The 20,726-nt window shown below is 51.2% G+C and overlaps 1 protein-coding gene across 3 annotated transcripts in view; it reads right to left on the bottom strand.

Moving 5' to 3' along the window:
- The window catches only part of SGSM1 (small G protein signaling modulator 1), an 80,449-nt gene that overhangs the window by 14,594 nt on the left and 45,129 nt on the right, over positions 1 to 20,726 (bottom strand). Inside the window, exons 9-21 of one of the 3 annotated variants that reach the window (XM_073312613.1) lie at positions 20,260 to 20,384; positions 18,766 to 18,828; positions 16,551 to 16,618; positions 14,824 to 14,987; positions 13,530 to 13,659; positions 11,169 to 11,307; positions 10,041 to 10,105; positions 9,192 to 9,337; positions 7,769 to 7,897; positions 7,000 to 7,182; positions 2,952 to 3,023; positions 713 to 1,300; positions 335 to 459 (exon numbers count right to left, since the gene is read on the bottom strand). In XM_073312613.1, coding sequence (XP_073168714.1) covers positions 335 to 459; positions 713 to 1,300; positions 2,952 to 3,023; positions 7,000 to 7,182; positions 7,769 to 7,897; positions 9,192 to 9,337; positions 10,041 to 10,105; positions 11,169 to 11,307; positions 13,530 to 13,659; positions 14,824 to 14,987; positions 16,551 to 16,618; positions 18,766 to 18,828; positions 20,260 to 20,384 — 1,997 coding nt within the window. The remainder of the gene's footprint in view (positions 1 to 334; positions 460 to 712; positions 1,301 to 2,951; positions 3,024 to 6,999; positions 7,183 to 7,768; positions 7,898 to 9,191; positions 9,338 to 10,040; positions 10,106 to 11,168; positions 11,308 to 13,529; positions 13,660 to 14,823; positions 14,988 to 16,550; positions 16,619 to 18,765; positions 18,829 to 20,259; positions 20,385 to 20,726) is intronic. The other 2 variants (XM_073312614.1, XM_073312615.1) reach the window with 2 other exon arrangements.

The raw sequence follows: 20,726 nt of genomic DNA, 5'->3' as shown, positions 1-20,726 counted from the left end.
GATTCATACCACAAGACAGAACTGTATCGCTGCTGGACCTGAGGTGACCAGCAAGAGCTACAGGCTCTTGCCATCACTTCTTCAGCTACTGGGGTGGGGTCTCAGAGGCTAGATTCTTGTAGTCACAATTCCCTGTCTTCATACCCTGATTATGAGCTGCACTAGGAGAATGGAGCCTTCTACGGGGAGAAACAATAAAACAGAAAACAAATGGGTTTGGCACAACGCTGGAGCCAGCACTGTTGGCCTGGGGTTTCCTGTCCCATGCACCCTACTCATGAATAGGGCCACCTGTGTGAAAGTCAGCTCTTGCCCTCATCCCACAGGCTGATACCTGCACATGACGTTGCGGAGCTTCTCGAGGTTGGCAGGCGTGAAGTACCAGTAATTCCGATCACATCTCTGCACATCCTTCTCAATGCGATGCAGGTTCACGGTGTACATGTCCAGGAGCTCTGGCTACAGAAATACGGACCGAAATAATACAGATGAATTCATCCAAAACCCCCCAAAGAAATGCTGCGAGGTCAAATAAATCCCTGTGTATCGCACTCTGCTCAGAGGTTTGGTTGTGAAGGAGTTAGCCATCATGCATGCAATTGCAGAATGAAGATGGTGAGTCGCACAGAGCAACTGGTGAAATGTATTTGCAAAGGGACCTGCAGATCACTGGGTCCCAGCTCGAGATGGAAATTCCTAAGCAAATACTCACAGAATAGGTGACCCCAGTTGAGGAGACGGAAGAAACTTCATTGTTAGCCAAGTCCGCCACAGCTAGTGAATCTAGCTGTGGGTACAAGCTCTCCATCTCTGGTTCCTCCGACAGATTGTCCTCACTCCCCACCAAGCTGCGCTTTTCAGCTTCGCTATCAGCCCAGCTCTCATCCACCACGGAAAGGCCCACCACTTCGTTGTCAGGCAAAACCCCCGCTGTGCTCCCGCCAACTGGAATAAAGACTTCTAAGCTTCCATTGATGGGAAATTCACCTTCCAGGCTGTCCAGATCCTCCCCCACCAGCTTATCCTCTGATAGTGTGTTGGTTGAGCTCTGTGGTTTTGGGGCTTCTGCCCCACCGGATTTCACTTGGTGGCAGGCCCCGGTTTTGCTGGATTCCGTCGCGTTATCGTCAGTGCTGAAGCTATGCTCTGACGTGCTGTAGAAATTCTGGGAAGAGGGATGACCAGACTCAGGGGAACACGTGCCATTGGCAATCATCCCATTTAGGATTTTGGCTTGTTTGCCATCTTCGAGTTGGGCATCTGCCTCGGTCTGTTCCACATCCTCAACTGATTCAAACACCTGTGCAAACAATGAGCAGAAAGCCCCCTTAGCCCAGGCAAATGCCATTTACATTAACCATCAACCTCTAACTCTTTAGCTGGTGACATGATCTTTGGGTTCCATGCCGTGGGGAGAAAAGTGAAGTTCTGCTCTGAAAAGTGACACCATCCTACCCAGTCACTGTGCTTTCTGTATACGTTTAGAGGCAACCAATGAGTAGCTTTCACTGCTTTCAACTCCTGCTAACTCTGCAGCACCAAAGCCATCCGAGAGAGAGCTGGGTCCTAGTTTGGCTTGCACATCATCAATAGAATGTAACCATGTTCTGATTGCCAAGTCAGTTACATCCGTGCAACGCCACAGACAGCAGACACTGGGGCAGGACAGGTGTAACTGAAGACAGTGTCTTTACGGTGCATGGCAACGGAGGAGCTAGAAAGACCTCAGCGTTCCTCTCAGGTCCCAGGATGAGCGTACAGGGCTGGCAGCTAGAACAAAGCACAGTGAGTGGGTTGATGTAGTCACTCCCAGACAAGCAAGGGGCTCACAATGCCATTTTATATTCACTTTCCATAGCCATCGTGAATTTTTGAGCATATTAACTCCAAGCACAGCCCACAACAAGATGTTCTGGTGCCTGGAGTTCTGGAAGTGACCTAGACTCATTCACGTCACATTAACAACAGTTTAAGGGCAATGATGTTGCCCAACATTCTGCAGCGCATTTATGTTCGAGTCTACGGGCCGTCACAAGAGGTGGTAAGAAATCTGCTCGAATACTCGGCAGCTTGCTTTGGATGCTCACACAGTTTGTACAGGGTTAAGTCAGGGTCAATGCAGACCAGCTGTGCACAATTCCAGTGCATTTCCACCTCCTCTGGGTTATGAGTAAGATATGGAGCCAAATTCAGGCACCGCGTAAGACCTACTCCAGCTCCATTGTTTATAACCACTGCCCTGAGGAAGTTTCACTCCACAGAGAATGGCCCATGCATCTTGAGTCTGGCTCTTTTCTACCTGCAGTATCCATTCAGGATGCTCCAATACATTGTCTAGGATTAGCTGAATTTTATTTCGTATGTCATCAAACTGCAGGTCTCTGCCATGGACCTGGCCGTGTAAGACAACAAAAACATCACCATGTGTTGTCTCCACTGAAGCCTCAGCTTCAAACATCCAGCCTCATTCACAGTTTCTGGTTATTTACAAAAGGCCCCGCCAGTACTCCTTGAAGTGATGGCCTTCTACGCTGTGTTTTAATGCAGAAAGGCATTGTGTATTTAGCAGGGTTGTAATTTAGATACAAAAATGGCCATTCATATGTAAAACAACTCATGGTACCGAAGCGGGAAGCTAATGAGGTCCAGGTTGACACATGCACAAACTTTGCAGAAAGTGGGGCAGATCTTTCATTCAGAGTCCAGGCAGGAGGTCTGGATGTCAAGTCCTACTGACCGACGCTCTGTCTTGATCTCCGCAGCCTTCAGAGTAGCATGCAGGCTGCAGGAGTTAGCCACTCTGAGCTCAATTAACTATATTTTGGACACCACTAAGATAAGCATGTTCAAAACTGGTGGCTAAAGCTCTGTTTATCAGCCCAAAATGGAGTTACGCTGGAGGGTGTGGCAGCTACCAAGCAGGCACCAGCCGGCAAAGCTGGACGGGTTACCTGTGTGCTGGAGCTGGAGTCACTCTGCAGCCGGGCGTGGCTTTGTCTGCCAGAGCTACAGCTTTGGGAAGACTGCAATAGAGAAGAGTGGAACAGTTCAGTAGAAAAAGCAAAGCACAGGCTTATACTGTCCCCACCCAGATCCCCAGAGGGAAGCGAACGCAGCAGCAGCATTGTAACCTGCATATCTGCACGCAAGAATCAGAGGGGAAACTGCGCCTGTTAAATCCTCATATTTAAATCAGGGAAACAACAGATTCACAGGAGCATGGGTTGTGTCATACTGGGTCAGGTTATTGGTCCAGAGAGTTCAGCATCCTGCCTCTAGGAGGGACTAGTGCTTCTTGTTAGAGGAACTAATCAGGAGAAAGACTTGGCGTCACCGTGGCTAGTTCTCTGAAGACGTCCACGCAGTGTGCAACGGCAGTCAAAAAAGCAAACGGGATGTTAGGAATCATTAAAAAAGGGATAGAGAATAAGACGGAGAATATTTTATTGCCCTTACATAAATCCATGGTACACCCACATCTTGAATACTGTGGACAGATGTGGTCCCCTCATCTCAAAAAATATATGCTGGCATTAGAAAAGGTTCAGAAAAGGGCAACTAAAATTATTAGGGGTTTGGAACAGGTCCCATATGAGGAGAGATTAAAGAGGCTAGGACTTCTCAGCTTGGAAAAGAGGAGACTAAGGGGGGATATGATAGAGGTCTATAAAATCACGAGTGGTGTGGAGAAAGTGAATAAGGAAAAGTTATTTACTTGTTCCCATAATATAAGAACTAGGGGCCACCAAATGAAATTAATGGGCAGCAGGTTTAAAACAAATAAAAGGAAGTTCTTCTTCCCTCAGCTCACAGTCAACCTGTGGAACTCCTTGCCTGAGGAGGTTGTGAAGGCTAGGACTATAACAGGGTTTAAAAGAGAACTGGATAAATTCCTGGAGGTTAAGTCCATTAATGGCTATTAGCCAGGATGGGTAAGGAATGGTGTCCCTAGCCTCTGTTTGTCAGAGGGTGGAGATAGATGGCAGGAGAGAGATCACTTGATTATTACCTGTTAGGTTCACTCCCTCTGGGGCACCTGGTATTGGCCACTGTCAGTAGACAGGATACTGGGCTAGATGAACCTTTGGTCTGACCCAGTCTGGCCACTCTTATGTTCTTATGAGCGCTGGCAATTAAGAAGAAAAAATGACCCGAGATGCCCCAGGTGAATTGTTCAACGCTGAACATTTGAGGATGAGATGAGCTGTTTTCTTCTGGCCTTTGGGAAGGTCAAGCTGTGTCCCTGAAGTGCCAGTCTATTAATCCCGATCCTGAGTCAGCAGTGAGCTGATTAACCGCACCCGAGTTTCCATAAGTAACCAAACCACAGGCCATAACCCAACCCTCCCCCCGCACGCTCTGGGGTTTTTACAGCATCGTCATTTCAGAGAGAATCTGTCGAGACTAAAAAAGCGACCGCAGCATTTTCTGACTCCAGGCTGCTTTACGCCATGGAGCTGTAATGAGCCAGGCAATGCTTTGCTGCTTCATCTGTTGAACAGCAGTCCACTGCCATTGACGACCACCGCTAAATCTGGGGAGAACGGTTAGCCCAGCTCCTCATCCATCCAGAACTCACACCGTTCTATTTTTTAGAGTGGAACCAAGGTGCTATTTTCACTACATGTCAAGGTGACATAGGCAAGTGGTGTGAAACTGAACGGTATGTAATGCTGCAACGAAGTTTAAAGCAAAAAACCTTCAGAGCCAGAACAAGAGCAGGATTTGCAGCCTGTGCCCACCCCAGTGTTATATTTGTTGGCAGGGTCTCCAGCGGGGAGGGGACAGGTGATCGCTTTCTCCATAATCAAGGGGACACTTTGCAACAGCAGATTTCAGATTTAAGGTAGTGAAGGGGTGATCCTCTACACTTACTGGCTCTGTCAGGGCCCCTCCCAGGAACAGAGAGATGGGCCGGGTGTAACTAAGCCGCACAATGGAGGCTCCACTGAGATAGGAATGATTCACTGAAATGCAGTAAATGCCAAATGCTCAGCCCACTCGCACCTGGCTCAGTGCAAGAGCTGTGTCACCTTAGCTCCTGCAAACAAAGGTATCTGTGCACTCCCTGCAGATCCCCTACTCGCCCACCCACAGCATATGGGTACCCAGCTACCTTCATCTCTATCCCACAGACTCACCAACCAATACACACACACACACTTTCAGGAGGAAGACAGATAAAGCCTCAATAGAGCACAGCTGCAGCCCAGATGGCCTGACCCTTAGTTACGCCTTCCTTGATACGGTTTTTGCTTCCAGTGGATTAGGTCAGGTGACTTGGCTAATTGCTTGTTCTGTTGCACAGAAAACTCTCCCCTTTGCATGGCAGTACCCTCGTCTGCAGCTGGCACCTTCCCAGCTCCCATAGTCTTTGTATGGATGCCCTGCTCCAGTTTTCCTTCTCCGAGGACAAAGCTGGACTGAAAGCCCTCACACGCATCTGTGTTCAAGGCTACATTTCCTTTAACAGACATCTGGCGCTTGTTCTCTAGGTTTATTTCCTTGCCACATGCCAGTCCCACAACAGCAAGCCCTCTCCAGGTCCACGTCTAAACCCAACGGCTTCCTTCCCACCTGCCTGTTCCTGAGGGACCAGTTCATTGCTCGGATGCAGACCGGAATGAAAGGCACTCAGCAGGCAACAACGAGACAGAAAAGGAGCAGGGATCCAAGGGAAGATTTTATGTCTTCAAAGACCTGTCTGTCAGCTATTTCCATGGCTTCTGACCCCTGCAGGTCCGTACACCCAGCCCATGGGCCTGACTCTCCTCCCTCTTACACCAGTTCAACACAGGTGTCACTCCACTGACTTCACCGAAGTTATTCCTGATTTACACAAATGGGAGTGAGAAGAGAATCTGGCTCTAGGTTACAAAACATCCCTTCCCTTCTCCTCACCCCCAGGAACATTGGTGTAAACAGGGTGCGAATGGGACCTGTGCTGTGGGGTGGATGTTTGTTTGTGGTCACATACTACTGAATGCTGGGTGTTGTGTTTTCCCAGATTCATGCTGGGCTCCCTTTCCCTTTTAAGAACAGTTCTCTTGTTACACAGACTCCATGCTTGCAAATGGGAAGTTTTGCCTCAGAGAGGCGCCCAGGGTGGTGTTTAATGTTCCCATGTTACTGGGGGGGAGGGAAGGGGGCGGGTGTCGTGTTGTTAAGAGGAACCCTTAGATACTGAAGCCAGTTCTTGTATCTGCAGACGCCACCGGACAGAAAGGTCACACCTGTGTACACCTGCCTGAGACTGAACACGGACATGGCCCTGGGCGTCTATATCTACGACTGGTCCGCCCGGGCATGCTGCCGTCTACACCCATCAGCCACTGACTCAGAAGGGCACAGTGGCCTCCGCTGCCCTGCACCACTGCCCGCTTCCCCTCTCTCCGACACTGCCCCAGACAAGCCCCTCGAGCTCCGCAAACCTCCACGCTAACAGTGCATTGCTGCAATTGCTCGAGCGGTGGATTCTCCACCTGCCAGCACACAAGCCGGCTGAGGCATCCGATTCATCTTCAAACCCACCCGTTAGAGGCCAATTAATCCAGAGAGAACCTATTTTGGGACAATATCGTGGTGCTACAAACAGAGCTGGCTAACCAAACCCAGGGGCTGGCTGGCTGGCCTGACTGCAGCGCAGGCCTCAGTACTTCCAGGGGGTATGGGATCCCAGAGGCTGAAGCTCCCAGGGGGAAGGAAGAGGCTAGAAGAAGACACAGCTCTATTCCAGGGCCACAGGCAGCACAGGCCCAGGGAGGCAAATGGGACAGAGACACAGGAGAGCAGCAATCGGAGCGGTGTCTCTGTCTAGCTAGGAAGAGAAACGGTCATTGTGAGCAATGTTTGGGGAGGAGCAGAAATGGGGATAGGCAAAGAGGGAGGGCAGGAGAGAGAATGGCAAATGGACCAACAGTAAAATACCAGGGAAAAGAAGCCCGCTTCCCCCGCAGGGCGGATGGGGGGCCTCACTCGGCAGGCCCTCAGCCGGCTCACCTCGTTGCTGACAGTCGAATCTCTGTGCATCATCCTCTGAATGTGGGTGTCTAAGCTCGCCCCAGAAGAGCACTTGGCCAGAGCCGCAGCGTGGGATTCCTTCTCCCTTTGCCGAACGATGGCCTCGCAGCCCAGCCACTCCGCCATGATCTGTTCGTAGCCGGCCCGGATCTGATCGTCAACCTGCAGCATTCAGAGAGCGAGAACCCACCGGGACAGTCTGAATGGGGGTGTGGCTGCCCTTCTGTACAATCCCACCCCAAACATGCTCCCCACACCCGAGGATGCTTCAGACCCAGGCTGAGTGCAAGTCTTCAGAGACCTTTACGAGGTCTGGTCTGAGCTCCAGTGTGGCACGGGCAGAGAAGCTCACCCAGGCAGGCGCCACATGATGGAGAAACTATGAGCCAGCTTCTTCCCTCCCTGAGAAGCTGCCAAATGGTTGAGCAAAGTGCTCTGGGAAGGGGATCAGCCTCCAGCCAGACAGCAGCATTTCAATCCCTTGCTCATGCTGGTGTCCAGGCACTCAGACCTTTCCCCAGGCACTGCTGAATTGCAGTCAGTGCACGCCCAGCACCTCTCTGAGCCTGCCGCCTTCTCGGCCCACCGCTTCCCACCGTCAGCACCCCCAACCAGAGCCAGTGGCGCAAAACTTCAGCCACTGCGGGCTGGGCACAAAAACCGGGGCTCTGTCCAGCTGCCTTCATCCCAAAGCTTCCCAAACACCAGGTCTCTGCCCTGGCAGCAGCCAACCCAGTGGGAGACTGACCTCTCTCCTCTCAGCTTCCGTCATCCCGAAGTGATAGTGGCCCAAGAGGAACGGCCAGACGGCTTTCCTGATCTCAGGCTGGATCCCACCGTAGTAGATGAGCCGTAACAACTCCTGCTCCTCGTAACTCTGCAGGGAGAGCTCAGCCAGTTACTGAAAGGCCAAAGGCAGGACTGAAACCAATCGGCTGCCATTTGTAACAACAATCCCTGCCTTTTCGCAGCACCTGACAGCACCTCAGGATTGCTTGTGCACAACTTTCCCACAGTGTGCACTCCTTCTGGATGCCTGGCTTGGACACCCAGGGCCTGAAGTTTTTCCAAGGTGCTGAGCACCTCCAAACTCGGCACTACAGTGCTCAGCCTGAAACAAAACAGAGGCACCCGAAGCTAGGGGTCACTTGGGAGAACACTGGCCTTGAAGGGCCTTGGTTAAGCCAGGCAGGGCCTCTGTCCAGCAGCCCTGTTTCAAGGGGAGGAAGATGCGACACAGAAGGGAAAGTGATCTGGCCAAGGTGATTCTCACGCCTTTGCACTGCTAACAATGCAGCTCCATAGCAGCAGCCCCGGGGCAGAGTTCACACCTGCAGCCACCACATCGCTCAACCCTGCTGTGGTAAGAACACTGATGTCCCTCTACACTAGCGATCCCACCATTGCTACCCCTGGCCAAGCTGCCCCACTGGCAGTGGTGTAGACAAGTCACAGCAAGTCAGTGCGAGACCTGGAGACAGGCCAGGGCCCTTAACGCCAAGGCTCCTGCTCTAACAGGTCTAGTAGGTAGGGTTCCTGGGCTCTGGTACAGAATCATTATGCAGCCTTGGGCATGTCACTTGACCACTCTGTGCCACTCTTGCAGCATTTGTAAAATGGTGACAACGGTGCTCCCCTTCGGGGGGCTGCGTGCCTGAGTCAATTCATCAACATTTGAAAAGTGTTGCAAGACCCTTGGGCATAAAGGGCCATACAGATGCAGAGCACATCATTAATGATGATTGGCCAGTGCACAAGTGGTGCAATAAATAGAAAATAGAATGTAGGAAAATAAAACAGATGTAGAAGTTTAAAAAGAAAAAAAGAAAATGTCAAAAGGGCTTAGGTAGGCATCATGTGTTTTAGCCAATCAATAGTGCTGGGGCAAAGCTGCTACGCTTTTGTCATGCACCCCATGAGTGCTCTTCTGGAGGAACCTGAAGCAACAAACAGCAGACCGGATCTGGATAATCCGGATCCCAGTGGCAGTGGTTCTTGAGCAGTATTACACAAGCAGATACAGCCCTGTACCAATACACAGAAGAGTCTCTGCCGGAAGAGCTTGCAACGTTGTCATTAACCATTGATAAAATAACCACGGAGAAGCTTTGCGTTGCAATAATTCTTGCCTAGGCCTTGTTCTAGCGTCTAACTAGAATGCTGGCCCCTACCGTGCTATCCTGCAGGTATTTTTGCCATATCTCTGCAGTCAGGCCACAGCTGGCATTACATGGTAGGTCAGGAGACACAATGTTGTGGTTAACCAGTGCAGACAGGTGGGTTCGCACAGTGGAGAGATGTCGACAGTATGCCAGCCCTGTCAGGTGGAAGCAAGGATTCATTCAGAACAAGGAGCTTGGGCAGCCCCAGAAAACACAGATGGAAGCACAGAAAAGACCTGGAATGTCAGTGAGTCCATCCACCCTGGGCCACTGGGGAACTGGCCTCCAGTGCAGATTTGCTAAGGCTTTTTCCAGTCTAATTCTACGAGTCACAAACAAGGGGTCTTCCTCCTTTGGGAGACTGTTCCCCAGCCAGATACATTTCACTGCCAGGAGTGTTTTCCTGATCATGGGGAAACTGCTGGTACTTTCTTTAGCTCCCTGGGCCAAAGCCTGTGATGTGGAGCCCCAGTCACGGACCAGGACACCATTGTACTAGGTGCAAATTCAGAAGATCGAGAGTCCCTGCCCCAGAGAACTTACAGTCCACATTTATATACCGACAGACGGGGGAGTACAAGGAAACCATGAGACAAAGTTGGTCAGCACGGTGGGCCGTAGTTCTGGCCCACGCGCGGCCTAACCCAAATTCTGGCCCCAAATTTATTCCCCGCACTACGTGCGTGCAGTTGGTTGACATCACTGGTGTCTGCACACGCACTGCGTAGGGCATCAGACTGATTCCCTGGGCCGACTCTCCCCTCTGCCACAAGCCCATTGAAGCCACGTGGCTGTAATGGAGAAGAGAATCCGACCAGCCCTATCTCAGAGGTCCATATGGAGGAAGAGAGCACTCACAGCCATAGAAAGCCCGGGAGAGGATCTGGTACTTCATGTTGTCACACAGGAGCTTTAGTGGGGTTCTGCCAAGAAAGAAGAAAACCAATCAGTCACAAGAGAGAAATGGCCCCCATCGCTGCCCCTGCCATCATGCAGTGCCCTGGCCCACCCCACAGCGCCAACTGGTCATGTGCCCCCCTATACAAACACCTGGAAATGCAGCCTCTCCTCAGTGGTTCTATCACAGAGCAACCTGCCCCACTCTGTGACCCAAGGGAGGGGGAAGGGGTTAAACTTTTCCCCCTGGTTTGTTTACCTTGTGATAATTGTTCCGTGCTAGCGGTGGGCATCTGCTAAGCAGGGAAGCGAGAGAAGGGAAGAGCCAGGAGGCTTGCTCAGCTATACCAGATGCAGCAAGTCAGCTAGGGTTTTTCGTAATTAATATGTGAATATTTACAGAGGGGGAAACTGAGGCAGAGAGCATAAAACTGGGATTTGCAAAGAACCTACAGGAGTCAGGCACCCAACTCACTCCCTCAGTCTCCTCAAAAAATCCCAGCCTACGCCACCTGCCCAAGGCTGCAATGGGAATACACAGGAGAGCTGGGATCCCAGGCCTTTGCTCAGATCACGAGGCCATGCCTTTGAGGAGATTACTGGACCATGATTAACCCATTCTGGACAGTCACTCCCACAACAGGATGAGCCCCTTTAGGACACAGTAGTGATTTTGCTGAGGAAGACTTTTCACTTCTACTTGGGCTACAAAACTGCCTTGAGGTCCCCTACTGCAAATTAAGGGTTCCCCATTTTTAACATCCACCCACGCCCCGCCTGGGGAACCCAAACTAGCCCTCAAAAGCCTTTTTAATTCCTAAGTGCCAGCCTGAGGATTTAAACGTACAATGAAGGTGTCCCCATTTGAGCAGTAGCCGAGAGGAGGGAACACGTGCTCTGGAGTCTGACTTAGCCCTGACTTAGAAAAGGTTTTCAGTTGAAGAACCAGGGAAACGCCAAGATCTCCCCCATCGCTGGCCGTCAGTCACACTGACGCACTCTGGAGATCTCAGCTTGGTTCCTATGCATGCATTCCTGCTGTTGGAACAGGCAGACCAGCCACATCAACACGGCCTCCATGGGTTGTACCTTTCGTGGTTGCAGCCGTTGGATGGGCCACCATCGGAGGAGCTGTTCTGGGAGCACGAGGAGCAGGACGACTTGCGGGTGCTAGGTTGCCACATGGAAGGCAAGCTGCTGCCAGGTGTGTCTATCAGCTCCTGGGGCACTGTGAGAGGGCAAGAAAAGACATCACTGAGCAATTGCAATAGGAGATAGATGGCTCACACACCAGATGAGAGAGACAGGAAAATTCTGATTAGAGAGATCAATAACCCATGGTCTTCCCAAGCAGATTGTATTAAACCACATGGGTCTGCTGCTAGCCAATCACACTGCTGAGTAGTGACGCACTCACAGGAAAGGAAAGATCCAAGGTAAAAGTGAGAAACGTCACCCAGTTAAAGCGCTGGTGCATTCAGTCACCTTGCCTGGGACGACTGAATGCTGGAAAAGACCCAGGTAGCAAGCAAGCGTCCCTCAGTCTGAGAGACAGCTCATCACACACAGGATTACACCTAAAAATCAATCCTTCAGGACAAGAGCAATAATGGGTCTCCACTCCAGGCTACGCTGGCAGTGCCTGGCAGAGGGAGAGCAGGATGGAATCCATCCATCCCTGGCACACAGGAATCTCCCCCAACCAAGTCCCAGGGAACAAATGAAAAAGGGAAAGATATTAGAGTCGTGACCGAAGAAGAGACCGTTTGATTCAGATGCTGCAAGAGGTTAACCAGGGCAGCGCAGGCAGGCTGCTCCCAGGATGTTGTCATTTGCTAAATCTCGGGGCGGGCTTTGAACGGTCGCTTGCAATGGTTTGGGTTTGAGACTGTGAGCAAATTTAGTCTCCTGCACGTTCCCAAGTAGAGGGCCAAGTAGAGGCTAGCACAAGCTTCCTGTTCAGAGAGCCCCACGCAGTCTGGACAGCCTCCCGGCAGCTTTGCTACTGCTCTAGCAGGACCATGCCCCGACACTACTCTGCCAATTCTAGCCGGGGCCTCTTTTGAATTATAAGAGGTGATAATCCAGTTCATTTCCACGTAGGAGATAAGAGAGGGTTGGAAATCAGGCCTCCAGATAGCAGAGGCTTGTGCACGCCCCCTCGGCACCTCCTAGCCCTTCCTGCATGTCATTCTTGAGCAGCTGCTGGTATTGGAGGCGGGCACCAGGCGAAGGGATACTAGGCATGCCTCACCAAGGCCTTCTCCCTTCTCATAACTCAGTGCAGGAAAACCCTAACCCAGACGGGTCTGCTGAGCCCAGCACGTGGGGATCCACAAGCGACAACATGACCTAGGCAGCAAAGCAACGAAAGCAACCCGGGCGACAGCAACATTACGCGGATGCAGTTCGGCCCCTGGTCCAGTGAGGGATCTGGCCAGGAGGCTCAGAGAGTGTTTGGGGATCACCACAATCTTGCTTGTAGCAGGAGTCCTCGGGGTCATCTCCCTCCCAGCGGTGACGGAGATTGCAGGGAAGGCAAGGAAAGGACGAGAATGACTGGTTACAGGAACTAAAGATGTGGAAACAGGGCAAAGGCACAAATGAATGAGGGGAGGAAGAATCCATGCAGGAGTTAGAGCCTATGGGGAAAGTCCTATATCATGTGAGAGAGGAAGATATCCCTGCCAGAGGAGCGGTCAGTCATTCATTCAACGGAGAACTCCGCCCCACTAGGGAACTGTACAGGAGGGTTCAGAACAAAGCTATAGAAAGGGGAGTCTCTGCCGTTTGTTCTACTTTTCGGCTATGTCTACCTTAGCACTTTTGTCGGTCAGGGGTGTGAAAAAAAACCACCCCCCCTGACCGACAAAAGCGCCATTGTGGACAGCGCTATGTCAGCGGGAGACGCTCTCCTGCCAACACAGCTCCCGCCGCTCATCGCCAGTGTGAATTTTCTCCCCTCTTTGTGCTGCTGGAGTAGCACAAAAGGGACTTAGGTCGGGCCCAGGATCTGGCCCACTGGGGTTAGTGAAGTGTTTCCTGATTTGCCCCAGTGCGAGAGCAGAAATAAACAGGATTCCCCATTAACACATTCGTGGCCACCTGCTTTTGCAGAGGGAGTGCCCAGAAAAGCCCATGAACACAGCCAGAGCAGGCTCTTGGTCAGAGTCTGAGGAATATTTGGGGAAGACTCTTTGCAACATTCACAGAGCTCTCTTGTACGGAAGCCTGGGGCCCTTCTCCAGCTACGAGAGCAAAGGGTTCCTTGCTGCCCTCTCGACTGAGCAACAGGTAAATCCCAGTGCTGTTGAAAAGGGAATTCTCTCACACACAAATCCTGTCCTGGAACGCTTTTCGGCAGGGACTTAGGCTGTGCGTTTCCAGGAGCGCTGGCGTCGGGCTATTCCCACTCCAGCGACATTGTATGTCATTGCTGAGCGCACCTACCAAACTCTGACTGCATGCTGGGGTATATTATCCGGAAAACGTAGTCCGTAGCTTCATCATCTTCCTTATCAGATGCCGACTCGGAAGAGCCCTGGGGACTTCGCTTTCTCAGCTTTGGAAACACCTTCCCCTACATAAATAAGAGCTCCTGTTTACAAAGCCAGGCCATGTGTTTACATTCAGGGCAACCTCAAATGCCACGTGGCCACTGAAAATGTTGTCTAATGCAAGAAAACACATGCCCTCCCGCTGAACTAGGAGTTCACACATCCTCAGCATTCATTTGGCTGGAAGATCCCCGTGCTTTTCATTACATTCCCAGAGAGAGAAAAGTTTACCCCCGGAATAGGAGCTATGATACGCTCTTGTACCAGAGTCTCCGAAACAGCAGAACCCCAGCCACCGTAACTTGCATACAGAGATGGGGTTCACAGAGCCTGCAGATGCCAGCATGCAATGTGGCCAGACTCCTCGCTCGAGACAGGACAGCTCATGCTAAGACCACTTGCTAGGTCTGTTGTGTGTGAAAGCAAGAGCAGCTGCGACCTGCTTTATGTTACGCAAGTTCGATGTGACCCTGCGGCTGCAGGAAAGCTGCCCAGTGGCCTAAGACAATGGGCAGAGCCTGGTCACTCCCATCTTACATGAGTTTACTAAGTAAGGGGGACATGCATCCCTGTCCAGAAGGGCAGCTCAAGGTGACAAGTCCCACTTAAACCCTCCAGGCTGAAGTGGTGCCCAGGTCTGATGCTGCCCTTCTGGTTCAGGGGTGCATTTTACCCAGGGTACTGACAACTGCATGGATAGAAGTCTTTGCCTGAAATAAAGCGACCTCTGTTGTATTCAGCAAGCTCCTGTATGACTGTTCTTTCTTGGTATCTGTGGTTGCTGGACCGTGTGCATGTGAGAGATCAGGTATTTGCCTGCACTACAGGTAGCCCAGACTGTGGCCCAGGAATACGTGTCCATTAGCAGGGTACATTTATAAAGGGGACGCACCGAGATATAAGGTCTGATTTTTCGTAGGCTGCAGGTTCCCCTCTACTGCATGGCCTTCCTTTCTATAGGGGGTGCAGATCACGTCACCACCCGCAACTCCTGTCCAGTGCTGGGCTCCTGGTGTCCTTGATTCCAGAGGCATTCACACCCTGGGATTTTTCAACCGTAGCTGCCACTAAGTCCAGGCAGGTACCACTCTGCAGCACCAGCACCAGCCAGGAGCCCAGGTCGGCGAAGGGTGAGAGCAGCTACTGAGCCTCTGCATTCCAACCCACACTTCAGTCAAGGTTCCTACCTTCCCCCTCTGTGACCAAAGAGGTGGGTCCAGCTGTCCATGAGGAAGGAGACCATTTTCTAGGCAGGACAGAAACTGTAGCAGGTGCCCTCCTTTGGGGAACCTGAGCGGAGGCCTCTGAATCCCATCTTGACTCACCAAAACGACTGTCCCACCGCTGTCTACTATTAGCAACAGGAACGAAGGCAGAGAAGATACACAATACAGAAGTTAAGGAAACAGATGCCAGAGGTAACCCTACCAATCTGAAACCCCAGGGCACAGCACGATGGAGCCATCCAGAGACGCCTCCAGGGGAGAAATAAATACAGAAAATGTACACGCAGCTCCAGGCCACGAGTTATCTGAACTTTCCTCCCACGGGTGGGAATCCATCCCAGGCAGAGGGCCTCAGCACCACTAGAACCCCACTTAAACCCACAGGCTCTGCACTAGGGGGAAATTCACCCCTACTGAACGCATGAAAAACTGCCTGCAACCACAAACGCCGTGGGGCTGGTGCGTGCATTACTGCGCCTGGAGAGGTCAGTCGGGATGGTTAATGACCCCAATGACAAATCCGCTGAGCTGAGATTAACAAGAATTCAGACAAAATTCCAGCTGTGCAGGCCTGGGCTTTGCGATTATAAACTTGGCCGGAAATACCAGCAGTAGTTTGTTTCTGTTCCCCTGCGTAGGTCTCCGTCCCTAATGAACGTAATGCAGCGATTAATGAAACCTTCGGTAGGAAAGGTGATCTCTAGCTTAGAAGTGTTATCGCTGTTAGCACTAGGGCTTTTACTTTGCTGATTATTATGGCTGTTTCATGGCCGCCACGTGGAGCGCTGTATGAAACCGGTGAGACAAGCACAGACCAGCCAATCATGCCTCTCAGCAACGTAGACCAACGGAGTCCCCTAACTAAGTCAGCCCACGGTGCGTTCACTTGAGAAGAGAAGGGAACCTTCTCAGACAATACACATTTCTGGAGAAGGTCTTAAAGCGCTTTACTGCTTAAATATAGACGGCACCACTGTCATGCAGCCACCTCTGTGGTGGACAGCGGCAGCCAAATGGCTTACTGCACCCTGCATAACAGGGATGAGAGGGCAAATGTTGCCACTGGAACAAAACATGGATTTACATTGGTTAGGACAGTGCTTGGCAGCCCCAGCTGGGCTTGGGACCCCGTTGTGCTGTGCCCTGGGGAGACGCAGTGTAAGGACAGGCCCTGCCCCAAAGCCTGCACTTTCTGAAGAGACAGAAGGGAGTATTATTACTCACATTTTACTGATGAGAACTGGAGCCCAGAGAGACCAAATGATGCCCGGGGAGTCTATGGCAGAGCCAGCAACAGAACCCAAGTCTCCCGCCCGTTGCCTTAACCACAAGGGCTCTTCCCTCTTTAGTTACCCTAGAACCAGGGGCTCCAATCCCGGAACCCCGCCCTTCACAAAGTGCCAGAGTCTTCACGGTCCAAGCACAGCTGGCAGGCCCTGCTATTACGGTCCCCCCGGAAGAGCCACATAACAGTAATCGCACAGAGCTCAGTTCCTCTACCTTGGGAGCGTGAAGGGGCGAGTCAAGCAAGCTGGGATTTGAACCAGTGGTTCCACAGAAACTAGGTATTTCAAGACTTGTCCTGGGCGCTCTTTGCCATCGTCCCAGTCTCCAGGTACCCGCTGCAGCCCTCTGTGAGCATATGGCACAAGCTGCCCTGGAGATAAAGCAATGCCCGCCTCCCTTACCCTGCTGGTGACAGTGCAGGTAGACGATCTCCTCAAGGCGGATGGTCATGGCATAGTCCCAGTACACACTGGAAGGAAAGAGAAGAGATGCCCCGGTCACACACCAGAGTCCTACGCCCCCCAGGCTTTCAACAGTCAGAGAAGCCCTTCCAGCCACGCAACTCGACAGCACCTTCAAAGCCAGCCAATGGCAAGAGTCCGGGCCCAATCCTCTGTGGGTGTAAATGACCCAGACCCAGTGGAAGCTGCATCTATTTACGTCAGCTGAGGATCTTGCCCAGTGGATCACCAGAACCCCCCTGACCCAGCGGGAGCTACAGAGGGACATGGGGGATGTAAGCAACAGCAAGGTCCCGGCAGCAAGGCGCCTGCCGTGGGAACAGCTTGGGGCAGTGGGAACGTCCCTGCAGAAATGCGCTGGGCCACTTCTCTCTGTGCTTCCGAAAGCAGTTCAACAAGACTGAGCTGTGTTAAACCCAGGTCTGCACGACTGGGGCCATCGCTGCCTCAGCATCCTTCCCTGTGCACGGTCGCACGCGTCGACCACATGTGCGGGGAATGCACACTGCACTGTCGGGAGCCCCGGAGCAACTGCCCGGCACAGACCCTTTCTCTGGAAGCTAGTCACCCTTGTAGGTTATGCCCCACACATTGATAGGTGCAATGGGCATGGAATTAGTGGGGGGGCAAGGGAGGGGAGTAATCATGCTAAATTATACTCAGCTTCTTCTTGCTCACTTATGCTAAGGCATATATCCCATGATGCACTGGGGCACAGCGAACTCAGCACTTTGCTTAGGCAAATAGAAAAACTGTCCTGAGCTAGATGGACGCCCACAAAGGCACAATGTGGAATAATGGAAGCTGCGTGAATCCTTTGCGTTCAGCTGTCGCTCTATGCTCCCTAATGTTTAGAATTTAATATCCCAAATGAAAGATGGGAAAGTACACAGAGGCATCCAGGACAAAGCTGGCACAAGCCGGACAGTTAAACCTCAAGTGCTGTGACCAGTGTAAACAGCCACGCTCCAACAGATGGCTAGCTTAAGGGGGCGTTTGGGCAGCACCCCTTCTGCGTAAGACAAACGGAGCACACCGTGAGAATTTGCCTCCTGGGAAAGAATGGTGCTGTATTAACTCTCTTTCCTGTACTGTGCTGCTTTGTCTTCAGACAATAAATTTGGCTGAGCTTGGTTATTTGGCCTCTTGAATATTTTCAAGAGCAAACTGTGCGGTTGTCAAACCATTGGCTACACCTTTTCATCAATAGGCCAAAGGGGCTGAGAATGGGGAGGAAGGGAAATGGTTTCTCATTTTTACTCTCTGATCACATCACGGAGGACACAGCTTGACAAAGCCTGAACTCTGCTTTCTGCCAGCTGGGCAGTTTGAATTTGGCTCTTGAACAGAAGAAGCCAAAATCCAACTCCTGCCAGAGCAGAGCATTCCTTCTCTGACCCAGGAGCTGCAAACCCCTGAAACCTCCTCTCCCCTCTGCTGGGGAAGTTTCACCTCCACACAGGGGGCGGCACGAAGCCAGGGCACTGCTTACATCCCAATTAAGCCTAATAGGATCTGAGAGGTGCACAAAGCCAGGGCACTGCTTACATCCCAATTAAGCCTAAAAGGATCTGAGAGGTGTCGAGGCCCCTGCTGGCCATCTGGGCAGGGCAACTTTCACCAGGCTTTCTGCACAGCTGTGTTCTCCTTTTACTTCTGTAATGACACTTCTTGAAAGTGGCTGAACAATTTTTCATTTTAAATTTTCTTCACTGTTGCTTTTAAGGCACAAAGAACGAATGTCAAGTCAAGCCCTGCAGGCCGCAGTCCTCAGCCTGATCTGAGGGTAGCAGGGTCGTGGGACAGCTGATTGACAGGGCAGAGCCTGGCCCAGAGAGGAAACGGACATGGAAGAAAACGAAAAAAACCCATAACTGATAGGTCTGTCAAAGAAACATTTCATTTTCTTCTCTCAAAGACAATGCCTCAGAGAAGGCAGTTTCATTTCCACGGAGAACCTGGCAGGATGAAATCTCTATCCAGTTGTTTAAGTTAAAGTCCAGGTTTTCAGCAGCAATAGCTGTCATTTAGAAAAGCGGTGCTTAGAATAACAAAAGCAGGCATTACAGCAACCCAGTGAAAGGCCCGGAGAAAGACAAGGGGCGTGGGTGTATGTGTGCAACTGCAAAACAACCCCAGAAGGAGACATACTTACTTTGTGCTTTGACCTCTCTCTCTCTCTGTCTTGCCTGGACACTGGGAAATTTTAGAAATTAGCCTGAGGACCAAGTCAAGAACTCAGCAAAGCAATACAGAGATGAAAACAGGATTACAGCAGGGAGCCAGTCATCCCCACCAGCAGCACAGAGAGAGCCCCCCAAGAGCACAGGGGGTCAGAGGGGAGATGCAAGGAACAAAGGCAAAAAAGAGAGACAAGTATAGAGGATAGACAAAAATGAAAATGAGTTACATGGACAATGATGTTTATCTCAGTTTAGGGGGCACAATGCTCAGTTATTTCTGTCCCTGGGTTTCCTATACTGTTTATTTAGATGGTTCACTGCTATGTTTCAGGAGAACCAATCTACCGCTGAAAAGCACTTGGGAATTTTGTTAATGGTTATTATTCAATCTGAACTGTTATGCTCATGTCAATAATGAGTTGCTGGAAGGAGCTTTTCTGAGCTGCCCATTGTCTGTAAAGGCCTGACACAGTTTGTTAACATTAGTGTGTAAAAGGGAGTACTGCAGTCAAGAAAAACGTCACCAATGCACATGGCAGATTCCAGTATCCACTTCATCAGGGAATGCTACCCTGAGGGGAGCTCGGACCCCATGAACGGAGATGTGCCAGAGACTTCCTGGAGTCCACTAGGGACTTTGCTATTGATTTCCTGTGGCGGTGCTCAGATATAACAGGGGTGGGCAGCAAGATAAGGTCTAAGAGAGAGAGAGAGAAGAAAGAGCTACCTGCCTCAGAGCCATGTCATCCCCTTGGCCCCAACACACCTCAACCACTCCTGTCACTTCACAAGCCCATTGCCCAGCGTTGTTATTCTGGAAGCTGCTCACATCTTTTCTCCTTGCATGTGGACTTCCCTGTTTATCTGCTTTGTGACTCTCTAGATCAATCAGCAGCGTTAACAATCCTTCAAAATACTGTGAAGAGCACACCAGGTCTCTCCCAGAAAAATCACTCGGAGGGCAAGAAAGCAAATCGTTCTACACCCTTCAGCATAAACAGCCTCTCCGATTTTATCTGCTGAACGCAGCCCTCAGAAGATGGATTCCTTAGCAACGTCTCCTCTCTGTTCCCACAGCCCCTTGCTGCTCTCTGTCCCCAAAGGCCTATTGCTCTCTCTCTCATTGTTCTCAACTCCTGCATAGTTGTTCTGTTCTGCTCAGGTGAGCGTTTCCAGAATAGGCCGGTAAAAACTGGTACCCACACAGAACACTGAACTGGATTCCCCAGGAGGTTCAGACAAGGGCTTTTCCCTGTTTACATTGTACCTCTCAGAAGGCCAGAGTGAATTCAGGTATCAGCTAAACATCTGGGACCTAATCCAAAGCCCATGGAGATCAGTGGAAGGATCCCCACTGACTGCAACAGTTGTTCCATCAGGCCTTTTAGAAGCACTTAACATGATGTTTTTGCCTTGAATCTCTCTTGTTCTCTGGCCGACAGGATCGTGCATATAGAGCAAATCACCTTTTCTCATAGTCCAGATCGCCCACAGAACCATTCATTAGCTGGTTGGGGGTCCATTTCAATGTCATGATGTCTGCAGTCTGATGAAGGGACAAGTACCCTGGTATCGCTTCCATGTCGTCTCTCTTTACAAAGAGAATAGAGAGAAATTACATTACGGGCCCGCAAAACCAGCATGGACGACATCGCAGGGCCTGGCTTTTGGGATCAGTGAGGCTCCAGTCTGCTGAAAGTACTGCTTGACCAATACTGCAATGACCACCAAACACCCTGGCACAGCTCTGCCCAGAGCCCTGCGCATTTCCTGATCCAAGCACCAGGAAGGGGGATGTAAAACCGTTCATGCAGTACTGATCTTCTCCCAGGAAACACCACCACAAAACTGGGCTGGTCGGAGAGCAGATCCTCAGTTGGGGGAAACTGTCACAGCTCCAGTGAAGCAGTTTTATCTCACTCCCCTTACAGCC

Source organism: Lepidochelys kempii, chromosome 15 (genome assembly GCF_965140265.1).
Source record: "Lepidochelys kempii isolate rLepKem1 chromosome 15, rLepKem1.hap2, whole genome shotgun sequence".
Lineage (NCBI taxonomy): Eukaryota > Metazoa > Chordata > Testudines > Cheloniidae > Lepidochelys > Lepidochelys kempii.
Note: the sequence above shows the minus strand (reverse complement) of the source record. Positions and strands in the feature narration are given on the sequence as shown.